General features: G+C 33.1%; 1 protein-coding gene across 3 annotated transcripts; it reads left to right on the top strand.

The window, feature by feature from the left end:
• Positions 1–3,132: 3,132 nt before the first annotated feature.
• On the top strand, positions 3,133–9,446 carry LOC122606139 (B-box zinc finger protein 19-like). Of its 3 annotated transcripts, XR_006324821.1 has the most exons (7): positions 3,133–3,449; positions 5,586–5,682; positions 5,790–5,905; positions 6,004–6,252; positions 7,690–7,781; positions 8,686–8,774; positions 9,164–9,446. XR_006324821.1 is itself a non-coding variant. In XM_043779107.1 (6 exons), exons 1-5 carry the CDS (start codon positions 3,357–3,359, stop codon positions 7,774–7,776), a joined length of 642 nt encoding a protein of 213 aa, XP_043635042.1. In that variant the 5' UTR covers positions 3,133–3,356; the 3' UTR covers positions 7,777–7,790; positions 9,164–9,446. The 3 variants fall into 3 exon arrangements, 2 of the variants coding, with proteins under 2 accessions (XP_043635042.1, XP_043635039.1); XM_043779107.1 differs by lacking the exon at positions 8,686–8,774 and having other exon boundaries at positions 7,690–7,790; XM_043779104.1 differs by lacking the exon at positions 8,686–8,774 and having other exon boundaries at positions 3,135–3,449.
• The last annotated feature ends 2,388 nt before the right edge of the window (positions 9,447–11,834 follow it).

Here is an 11,834-nt window from a genome sequence, read left to right on the forward strand (position 1 = left end):
GTTCCAACTCAAGAGATGGTACTAACTGAAGACACCTCTATGTCAATGGTGAGATACTTTGCAATACACACATTGTATCTGGATGAGACCAGTTGCAGTGTGTAGTATACCAGGTAATCTGGATGTTACTTATTAAGATGACAAGATCAAATAAGTAAAGACAATACAATAATATAAAGTACTTGTAAAGTAATTGGTAAGACAATATGTATTTTTCAAGTGTATATTATTTATTAACTTTAAATAAAATACAAGGTTGTTGCGGAACCAAGATAATACACGAATGTAAATATTTTAACAACCTATGAAATACAATTGATCTAATACTTGGAAATTCTCCTTAACAATCGAAACACTTAAAGTTGTGAAGTGTTCCCTTTTACGATTGAAAGAATATTGCACAAGTTTACCAAGAATATGCAAATGTCTGGATATGTAAAGTTGTTTCTTGGTTGTGCAAAGACCTCTATTTATAGGCAAAGTTGGTATTAGAATTCCAACTTTGCCGCCCAAATATGGTTACTAGCATTTAAGAATTCAATTTGAAATCCTTTGTAAATACTGGATAATGTAAAGACATAGAGTCACTTTATCAACCTACTTTATGCACTTTTATACTTTAATCAAAGACAATTGATAATGTCAGGATAAAGGTGCATAAAGTAAAAAGGTCTTCCTCGTAATCAGTGTAAAGCTTTATAAGTACTTTACACTGATACTCTCCAGTCTTGATCTGGGTAGAAAGTCAACTGGGCTTCGCTGCCATTGACATTCTCCTTCTTCCACTTGATGTCTTCGACTTACACTGGAATGTCTTCAGATGTAATGGTCAGATCTTCAACTGGAGGAAGTCGTCAGTTGCATAACCTGTACATTGCAACTGGACTTCTATATTTTTGGACAAATCTTCTGGTCTCCAGATGTAACTGAAGACTGGCCAGTTTTCACCAAAACTGGTCCTAACAAAAACCCAGAATAATGAAGGAAAGAAATTAACTTTGGAAAACAAAAAGAAATTGGGTAAAAGAACAATGAAACAAATTATTTTGGTAGAAAAAGAAAAGATTAATATAAATATGAAGCCCAACAATATACACTTGGTATCATTTAATTGACTAGTTGTAATTCTTACTAATATAGTTAGATATTGGATATTAAGGAACTCTTGATCATTGTGGTAATTTTTTTAATAGGCGTCTATATTTGGACATAAATCATCAAATTTAACCATTGTGGTAATTTTCCCTTTAAATTATTAACCATAAAATAAATATGTTATAGTTTCAATATTAAATAGTTTATAAACTAAGTTGAGAAATTACAACACTCTACTTATATTTTAAACGACTTATAACATGACGTTGTCCTCAATTTATAAAAGTGTAATATGAGAGTCGTAAAAACCTTAAATATAGTTAGTTTAATCATTATAAATCCAAAAAAGTACAAATTTACATCTATTTATGGTTTTGTAAGAGTTTAAGAACACTTTAAATCATCAAAATTGAAATTAAAACATCAAAATTGAAAATATGACGTTTTTATTTTATACATGCACCTCATATGTACATGCATCAAATTTTTACTTATTTTTTGGTAAATAGTAGAAATTTGCCATCAATATACCTATGCTTATTTGAAATTCAAAATGCATTAGTAATTTAAAATTTGTTAAATTATATCACTGAATATGGATGTGAGGATGTCTTACTATCCCTATAATATAATAAAATTATTTTTTTCCTGGATTAATTGAAAAAAATAGTCAAATAGTGGTTGAATTGCTCTTATCAACACGATAAGGCAATCTTGTGTGACATGGATGGTAATTTTGGTGACTTACGTGATGATGAAGTGTGGACTGTGGAATACAAGGGACTATAGGTACCGAACTCATGTGGTCTAGTTGCCTCGTAGTATTTCCAAGACATTAATTTCACTTATGGCTAGCTAAAAACTTACGTAGTATGAGCCATGAGGCAATGAGATGTTGGCGCCATAGTCTATCTTAGCCTACTACAATACTCGTCATGTTAATACTCATGGTGCAAACCACTGGGTTAAACCCCAGACCCCCAGTGGCCAGGGGTGTTTCACTAAACCTGTTATGCGGAGCCCCGGGGGAAGTTTACTCCAAGTCTCAAGTTCGAGCCTTAGTAGGTTCTCCTCGACGGTATTTTCCAATAAAGGAGGTGGTATGGTGAGAAATGTTATTTAAGACCGGCTTAGTGCGGAACCCTTTCGTTGTGCGATTAGCACACATCATACACGTCTGAGGTAAAATTCACTTGTCAAAAGAAAAAAATACTCATGGTGCACCTTTTTTTCAATATCCTTCTTCGGGTTGTACACAAATTTTGAATCAAATTGCTTTGAAGATTGATATATAAATTGATGCCTAAGTCAAGCATAAAAAGTATCGATAAGGTGGCGACTCGTTTTGTCTTAGTTGTCACTATTTATTTTATTTGACAAAAATGTAATAACGGTTAATTTGAACCTACTATAAGAAATCAGTTTCAAAGGTTTCTAAAATTATTTGTGATTAAGTTTGTCTGAAGTTGTGCTCATTTGGATTTAGGACGATGGTTCTTACCCTTATTATAATGGAAAGGAGGATAATTTCTTGGGGGATGTGATCCTTTTGGTAAATTAAAATTAATAGTGTGGTCTAAAGTACGAATAATAATTTTAGTAGTGATTCTATTGGTCTGAAGAACGTGACCGGAAACATGGTGTGTCATGTGTATACATTTAGTTGTCACTAACTTAAGTCTTTTGTGATTTTTGTATGTGTTTGTGATTGTAATACATATCAAATGATAAAAGGTTTAGATAATTTATGAGGACTAAAATCTAAAAGAAAATTTAGTTATTTATAAAATTAGAGACACTTATTGTTAGTTTCCTCAAACCATAGGGTCACAAGTTGTAATATAGGCGTACCTTTATCACTTATGGATAATTTTTATTTTATTAACGATTTTGGATAAATAAAATCTTTTAAAAGTTGGAAGACAGTATTATTTTATTATTTTTATTAAAAGAAGAAAAAGAAAAAGAAAAAAAAAAAAAGAAAAAAGAAAATCTAGTTTAAAAAGCTTTTGTTCCTATTTCCCCTGTCTTCTCTCTGTGTTTGTCAATTGTCAATTTCTCTATCTTCTTCTACTCTAGTCTCCCAAATAAAACAACACATCAATCAAATATTTGCTTCCAACTTTCATATTTTGATCAAAAATAAATTCTGACCTTATTTTGTTAAAAATAAAACACGAAATCCAAAATGACATAGTATTACTATCTAAGATTAGATACAAACACACACACATATATATAGAAAGTTATATATAGGAAAAATGCGAACATTGTGTGATGTTTGCGAAAGTGCCGGTGCGATTCTGTTTTGTGCTGCTGATGAAGCTGCTCTTTGCCGTGCTTGCGATGATAAGGTCTTCTTTTTCTCTTATCTCTATATGTATGTATATATATACATATATGTTTATTTTAATTTGATATTGGTTGCACTTCTTGGTAATCATTGGCGTGGATCTGGTCCTTGACTATTTGGAAACAGAGGTCAAGGGTTCGATCCAGCTCGCTGAAAAATGGGTGGAAGTCTTCGGAAAACTTTAGGTAAGGGTAAGATTGTCTGCATCTCACCTGCCCGTAACTCATGGAAGACGGGTTTGGGTAGCTGATTCGATTTTGATTTTACTTTTACATGTCACTTTGAACATGTGGAAGCTTTCAAGTTCATCATTAATCAATAATAATAATAATAATATGTATTTAAGTAGTTTGTGGTCTTATATTTAGTTTAAAACAAAGAGATGATCAGCTACTGGGTAAAGTCGAGCCTTTTGGCTCCGTTGTACCTGGCATAGTTGTTATTCTGGTGGCTTGTCTTAAAATTTTGGGTGAGATTTGAACCCGGGTCTTTTACCACTGATTGGAGATGGTTATGGTCTAATATTAGTTGTTGGGTCGAATTTATACTATGTGGTTTGATTTGATTGGAACAAAAATAAATTGTTTGTAGGGTGTTTGAGTAAACACTTTAGATTTACAAGGATATATAGAGTTTTGGGGTAGAAGTTTATATGGAATTTTGGATGATGTTCTTGTTATATTGATCTTAATGTTACTTATCTTTGAGATGGATGCATACATACATTCATATATGTTCAATTTCTATCCGTACACCATAGTTCGACACAAATATTCACACATTTGTCCTCTATCGAACTTGAACACAAACTCTCGGTAATGAGGCCACCTCGTATATGACCAGACGAAAGGTCCTTTGGTGTATATTTAGATATATCAAATTAGTTATAAGGAAAATTTTTACTCAATAAATGCTAGTTCATTGGCTTGGGAGGTTAAATTCCTATCAAATGAAAGATGTTACACATCGTAGTAGTCTTTTATACTCGTACACTGCGTTTTTCTTGTTATTGAAATATAGTTTTTAAGTTAGGTAAATTCTTTTTTCTTGGTTGGTTGGTTTGTTTGTTGTCTCTTGAGTTGCATGTGTTTGGGTTGCTTCTTTTTTTGAATGGTTTTCTGTGTGGGCATGCAACAGCCACATCTTTTTATTTCTGTCTCTTTATTTTATGGGTCCACATTCTTTAAGCACAGTTTTGGCATCCAGATGTATCAATTAGGACCATGCTTTTGTTTGGCTACACCTTGTTCTTTATTTTCATTATTAACTTTCCCAAATTGATTTTTTTTGGCTTTTTATCAAGTATGGTGTAACATGACTGACATGGTTTACGTACATTTGATAGACTAGTGGGTCGAGTACATATCGTATATAATTGTAAATGGTAAATGATGCTGTTGTTGAAGTAATTTTCAATGTATGAAGTTTTGGCCTGCATACTAATATATCTTAAGCTTGAGTGACACTGTCGATGACTTTTTAGATTACTTGCACTTAAATTAGTCATGAAGTTTAATCTCAGTTAAATTTATCTCATTCTAGAACATGCATACTCTCAAGTCTATTGTCCTATGCTTAACTTTTTAACATGTTACATTAAGATCCTTTCACATTAAATGATAATATGGGGCGGTCAGCTGTTTCCAGTTATACGACTTGAAGTGCTCAAGGTTGAGTTGACACCAGTTGTATACCTACTTTGATGTAAAAACCTCCGAATTGTTAATTGTTTATTCAAATGATCAAAAGATCTGGAAGACTGTCATATAAGCAAGTAGTAAGTAACAATCACTCAATGACCATTTAGAGCAGTAATCTTCCAGTTTATTTGTAGACTAATTAAGCCAATATGATTTCCTAATAATCTTTCTTCCTTTTGCTTTTGATTTGAAGTTGTCTACATTTTGTTCCAGCAAAAGCAACTAAGCTTTTATGAAGTCATTTGTCCATAACCATCTTGTTTTTTGTGCTCCCTGGAAAATCAATCACTGCTGTTAATTTAAGTTCTTGTGTTTTACAATGGTAAAAGCGGGGCTTATAGAAATACTTAACCCATAGAAAGTTTTTCCTCTGAAATGGTTTCTCATGAATTTTGGAGTTGTCTACTAACAAGATATACCTTCAATATGGTGGGCAGGTGCATATGTGTAATAAGCTTGCTAGTCGGCATGTACGAGTAGGACTTGCCGATCCTAGTGACGTACCACGCTGTGACATATGTGAAAATGCACCAGGTATACTGGTTAAACATTTTCCCAAAGTATCATAATTAATTCGCTTTGTGTATTTACATGGTACAATGATATTAAATTCCTGGTTTATGTTTTACTTGTGTGTGTAGCTTTCTTCTACTGTGGAATAGACGGAAGTTCTCTGTGCTTACAGTGTGACATGATTGTCCATGTTGGTGGTAAACGAACACATGAAAGATTTCTGTTACTAAGGCAACGAGTCGAGGTTTTTGGCTTTGTGCCACTTTCTGCTTCTTAAAGTTGTGGGTATATACCATTGAAGACACCAGATAGTGACTTAATCTTTATGAGATTTTTTTGTAGTTTCCAGGGGATAGAAATGGAAATGGACGTGACGAAGAGTTAGGGTCACAACCTATTGATCCAGGAGATGTAAGGAGGGAACCAAATAATCAACCTAGGCATACAACAAGAGAGAGCCAGCATCATAGGTTATCTGCCATAGGAATGCTGGAAAATAATGCTGAAGGTGCTGGCAGAGGAATGGAAAATAAGCTGTTTGATCTTAATGCAAGGCCTCAACGGATGCATGGGCAAACGTCAAACAACCAGGTATTATTTCTTCTCGCTTTTTGGGGGGCTTGATGAAATAATTTCCGGCTTTTTCTTTGTTTAGAAGCAATTTTGCATTTCATTTTGGATTTGGGATTTTTAATAAGTAGAATTAGATGATAAAATGGCCGATGGGATATAGAAGAATAGTGTTTGGATGTCTTCTAAGCTATCTACATAACGATTAATAGATAAAAGGGATAAGTACCCCAGACTGTAACAAACTATGATCAATTGTATAAGTAGGAACAAACTAAGGTTTTGGGCATTGTATGTTGACAACTTGATAAATTGTCCAAATCATGTAACAGGGTATACGTGGCAACCCCATATGAGCTGCCACATGCAAGTTGTTGATTAGTTGGTTACATGATTTGGACAATTTACCAAGTTGTCAACATACTATGTCCAAAACCTTAGTTTGTTCCTACTATATACATTTTGTCATAGTTACATTCTGGGGTACTTATCCCTAAATTAGCAAAAATGATATTCATGTCGTAAAAGGCAAAATCTTATTAAGTCAATTGAAAGTCTCTACATTTGGTTGAATAGGTTAGTAGAATCAGAATCTATTTACCCAACCATTGAAAATTGGTTTTGCATTTACACATAAAAGCTGTGACAAAATGCACATCCAAATGCCCCCTTGATTACGATGTTGTATGTGTTGGGTTGGATAGTAAATCAGTCTATGTCTTTGCATGTTCAACAATTTTTAGTAACTTATAACCATAATTGCGGTGTAGCAATAACAGTTTTCCGTGTTACCCATCGGGCTTCTCATTTCTAATTAAGTCAATTGAAAGTCTGTACATTTTAGTAACTTATAACAATAATTGCGTAGTAGCAATAACAGTTTTTTGTGTTATCCATCGGCCTCTCATTTTTTTTTACTGTCTTCCTATTAGTGTAGCGAGCAGGCAATTTCAACCTGTTCACTTATTAATAGGGCAATTCGGGTTATTATTTTATCTCTAAAAGCGGTAAAATAAAAAAAGGTTTGCTCAAAAGGAAAGGGGTTGAGGCAATTGAACATCGCTGAAGTGTGTATTTAATGCATAAAATCTCTTAAGTTATTAGAAAAAGTAGATTCTTACAATATTACTAGCGTTATATGTTTTTGTGACCATATTTGACAATTTACGTGCTACGTAGTTAAACAAAATTTATATAAAAATTTGGATTAGGATTGTTTTTAACCTGATTAAGCGGTACCAAAAAATTGTTTTAACGCATATTCAACCAGCCACCGTAGATCTCAACCGCAAAGCTGGATGATAAGAATTCTAGCAGCTGATCTGTAAACACAGGCAGCATCATATAAATAGCTTCAGTTTATTTATTTATTTATTTTTTAATTTTTTTTTATGTTTCTTGTTCATTTCGACAATATGTGCATGACATGGAAAGTTTTTTTCTGATCTCTTCTTCAAGGAACAAGGAATGGATATTAGTGGCGGTAATAATGATTGTGCAAGTGTGGTTCCTGTTGGATCCTTTAAAAGAGAGCCTGAGAAGTAACTGAGGTATAAATGGTATTAGCCATTCCGAGTCTTCATATTTTCGTCAGTTCATAAAAGTTATCATAAGTTTATAGTTTTTCAGTCTGTGTGCAGGTTTACATTCAAATTAGGGGTTCTTGTTTTAGTGCCTTCAGTTCCATTTTCTGGATCTGAAACATAGATGGAATGAGAACCACATAATATATAGTCAAATAATAGACTCTTGTAACTTTCTAACAAAAAAACACTCACATTGCTCCTATGTTTTATCACTGGAAAATAGAAACTCATTTAATTTATAATTATGAAGAAACTCATTTAATTTATAATATAACTATCAAGTATAACTATTAAACTCATTTAATTATAAAGATACTCATTTAATTTATAATCTTCTGTCTTTACTTATCATAGAAACTCATTTAACTTATAATTGTAACGAAACTCATTTAGTTTATAATATAACTATCAAATACCATAACTGTGTGTAGTCAAAATAGTGCATTGATTGATTAGCAATGAATGTCTACAGTGTACCCTTGTATGTTATAACAAAATAAGGATTGAAGACCTCTAAAAGGAATTGTAAATATCATTGTATGGTATTGTAAATAGCTGAAGTCTCAAAAATACTGTTGTGTCACTACTATTATTGAGGAAGATGACATCTACACAACATCTTTTTGTCATGCGCAACATTGATATCCTTTGTGAAGTTGTACAATTTGTAGAATACAGCTTGTACTTGTGTGTGGACACAAAATGTTGTGTAGGTATCTTCTCCCTTTATTGGCACTCTATGTTATTGTATGGTAATTGTAATAGTTGTCCTGGCTCCTTTTGAAGGTTCCCTCGTATTTTTTTTTAACAAATTTGTACATTATCTCTTTTCTTGCTTCTCATAACGAAACTGTTTCTTTATAAACAGTTCTTGTTACTGCATACCGCATGCTGTTGATACTATAAAATTCTACCATATGAAGTGAGTAGCGCACTAGTCATAGGGTGTCATCCTTGGTATGTACTATTTATTAATTAGGATACTTAGTGGCAGAATGGTTGAATTGGGTAACTGGTCATCTTTTGATACATGCCGAAATGGGTCAATGTTGGATTGACCCACAGTAGTTTTTTTCCAATACAAGCTTTTTTGTAGAAGTTATTAGTGTCAAATGTCATCGTAAGTTTTATTATAATCTAGTTATATAAATGTTATGATTTAGCAGGGTTTTGTATGTTTCCTTTTAAGTCGGGTTTTGTCTATATAAACGGTTTGTTTGTTTGACCTGTTAGAGAGAAAACATAACCCAAATCAATACATTCATAAGTAATTGGGCTTTCATTGCCACCTTTATTTCACACCGTCTACGTTATCAATCTCTGATGTTAATTCTTTGCTAATGCAGTAAGAAGATGGTCTTGGAGATTATCACAGCACATGCTGCTTTGTTAGTCCTGTAACGAGGGGGGCTCGACTGTTTTGAAGGCATACTATTTACCATTGAAGTGGTTGTCACTCTCACTTTCAATTGCAGCACATTTTAATCTGATGATAGAGTTCCTTAGTGCGAAGGAAAATCCAAGATTTTTGGTAGCCCGAACCATGAATTCATAACTGTTCATAAACGTGTTCTCATCTTATCTCATGCAATTTTAGATTCTAATTTTAATGCATTTGGTGTTGTATCATTTATGTTATACGTCATTAAAAATGAACGTGCAGATCTTTCTGACAACAAATGTCTTAAGGAAAGGCTTTATTAGAAGTAGTTTCCGTTACCCACTGTTTTTTTGTAAGATAAATAGAGTGGTTGAGCCAATGTTCTAAAGGGTTAAAAGTTAAAACAGGCTTGGGAGAGTGGAGGGTTGGTGGACTTGTATTGAATATAATTACAAAACTATTCTTACAAATTTTTAACTCTCAGATTTCTTGACAATATGAAAGGGATTTAGCAAATTGAGTACGTTTTAGGTCTCCTGCTCGCCCCAAATTACCAGTTTTTAAGCTAACCCCCCAGTTTTGTAGAGTTGCACCTCGGCACTCAGCCTTATGTCCCAGACGACCTGTTTTCCTTGTAGTGAGACTAACAGTTCGTGAGATAATTGACTTCATCGTTGGTTGTGAATTTCTTTTGTTCCTGTTGGACATGGCCACACACTAGAGGGTGATGTCCTTTCTGTTCCCCTCTCTACGGTTAAAACCTCGTATATGAGAGACTAAGGTCCCCGTTTGTTTTAGAACTTAAGAGACTTAATCAAAAAATATTTAACTCGTTAAATCAATCAAAATTGTTTATTTTTTACTTAATAAATGAAAAAACAATTGTATTAGGAAATGATAAATTTTTCTAAAAAATAGTTTAATAATTCTCATAATAATAACGTTAAAACATGACATGTGTTATCCACTTAATCTCTCTTAATTTTATCCATGGATTTATACACATGTCATGATCAAATTATTAGGAGGATAATTACGCTATTTTGTTAGGATTTATCAGTTTCCTAAAAAAACAAATAAGCCTTAAGGGTATGTTCTTGAGTTTTGTTTTAAAAGGAAAGGAAAAGATTGTAAAGGATTTTAAAAATATTTGGGTTCTTGAGTTTTATTTAAAAGAAGAAGAGAAAAGAAGAGAAAAGATTTGGAAGGAGAATTCTATAGATTTTGTGTAAGATATTTTCTTCCCACTTTTGGGATGATTTGGAAGGAAGGAAAATCCACTCCTTATCTTCCATTCATCCCTTTTCTCTTCTTTCTTCTTCCTTTACATACAAACTCGAGAACACAGGCTAAGAGAGAGGGTGTCGGTGTGCCTTTTGTTGACTCTTTACGGTTAACACCTCGTAAAACCATTAAGTTCCAAGCCAAATAAGGGGAAGTTTTGAGTTTTTAAGTGAAGTATCATAACTTATGTTGGCCTTTTCATTTTTATTCGAACTTCCGCAATCACATTCTTGGCTTTTCAATGATGAAACTCGTAATAAAAATAATATATCCATTCTCTACTTTCTATATAATAAAAGAGGATAATTTTTTGCTTTATGTGAAAGTTAATACCAGTTTTAATTGACTAAATTTTAGATGTGGTAATATCGGGTTTAGATTGATGTGCTTCAAGTTGGCATAAAATACAAACGGTAATCTAGAGGAGCTGAAATTACACCAATTTTTTACTTCTTTTTTATTACTTATGTTTGAAAATCTTATTTAAAACTTGTTTGTGCTTGACTTTACTCTATTAAACAATATTCAAGTATGTTTATAATAAACTTAAAATAAATGAAGAGATAAAGTAAGAAATATAGCACCACACAAAAACACAAAAGAACACCACGACTTATAATGGTTTCGGTGAATATTAACGAATTCACCGTAATCCACTTTTCGATTCACAAATCGAGAGTTAGTAGCACTAAATCCCCCAAAACCAATGGAGAGTTCGCGAGTACAATCTTGACACTTCAAGACTCACTAATTCCTAACCACTAGAAATCTCAATCCTTTGACACTTCAAGAATTATCATCGCTCTACCCACTAGAGTTGATAAACACTCAAGAAGACCTATTCACCAAAATCTTTTAGCACTAATCACACTCACTAGTGTGAAATTACAACTTGTAGTAAATTGAGAATTATACAAACTAGAAAGTTTTGGACTCGCGTTACGGGGTCTTAATTATCTTGTTGAAATGATTACGTTATTTTAGTATATTTGCGTCGAACCTTCAACCGCTTAATTAAGGTTACAACTGTCATGAATATGTTTGTTTAAAAGTTTGCAAGAAACCAAAAAACAACCTGTAGGAGAAACCCGAACCGGATGTGATATGAAAAATATACCAATATAGACATATAGTAGTTTAGAATTCAAGCGGATGCAATGTAACAAAATGCAAGTAGTGGTACAGGGTGTGCCACATAAAGGTTGAATGACTCAAAAGGAAAAAACGTGTGAAAAAAACCAAAAAGTAACCTGTAAAAAAAACCCGAAAAAGATGCGATATGGCAAAACCCGAATAGTGATACAGGGCGTGACGTGGACGAATAGTAACTCGCCACGCAGGCGAGTTACTAA

Source organism: Erigeron canadensis, chromosome 1, assembly GCF_010389155.1.
Source record: "Erigeron canadensis isolate Cc75 chromosome 1, C_canadensis_v1, whole genome shotgun sequence".
Taxonomy (NCBI): domain Eukaryota; kingdom Viridiplantae; phylum Streptophyta; class Magnoliopsida; order Asterales; family Asteraceae; genus Erigeron; species Erigeron canadensis.

What these genes read in the sequence shown, in the direction of transcription:
- LOC122606139 (XM_043779107.1), top strand. Translation starts at nt 3,357, where the DNA reads ATGCGAACATTGTGTGATGTTTGCGAAAGTGCCGGTGCGATTCTGTTT. An exon ending in GCCGTGCTTGCGATGATAAG is followed by an intron (nt 3,450 to 5,585) that starts GTCTTCTTTTTC and finishes TATGGTGGGCAG; the next exon opens with GTGCATATGTGTAATAAGCT. An exon ending in CATATGTGAAAATGCACCAG is followed by an intron (nt 5,683 to 5,789) that starts GTATACTGGTTA and finishes TTGTGTGTGTAG; the next exon opens with CTTTCTTCTACTGTGGAATA.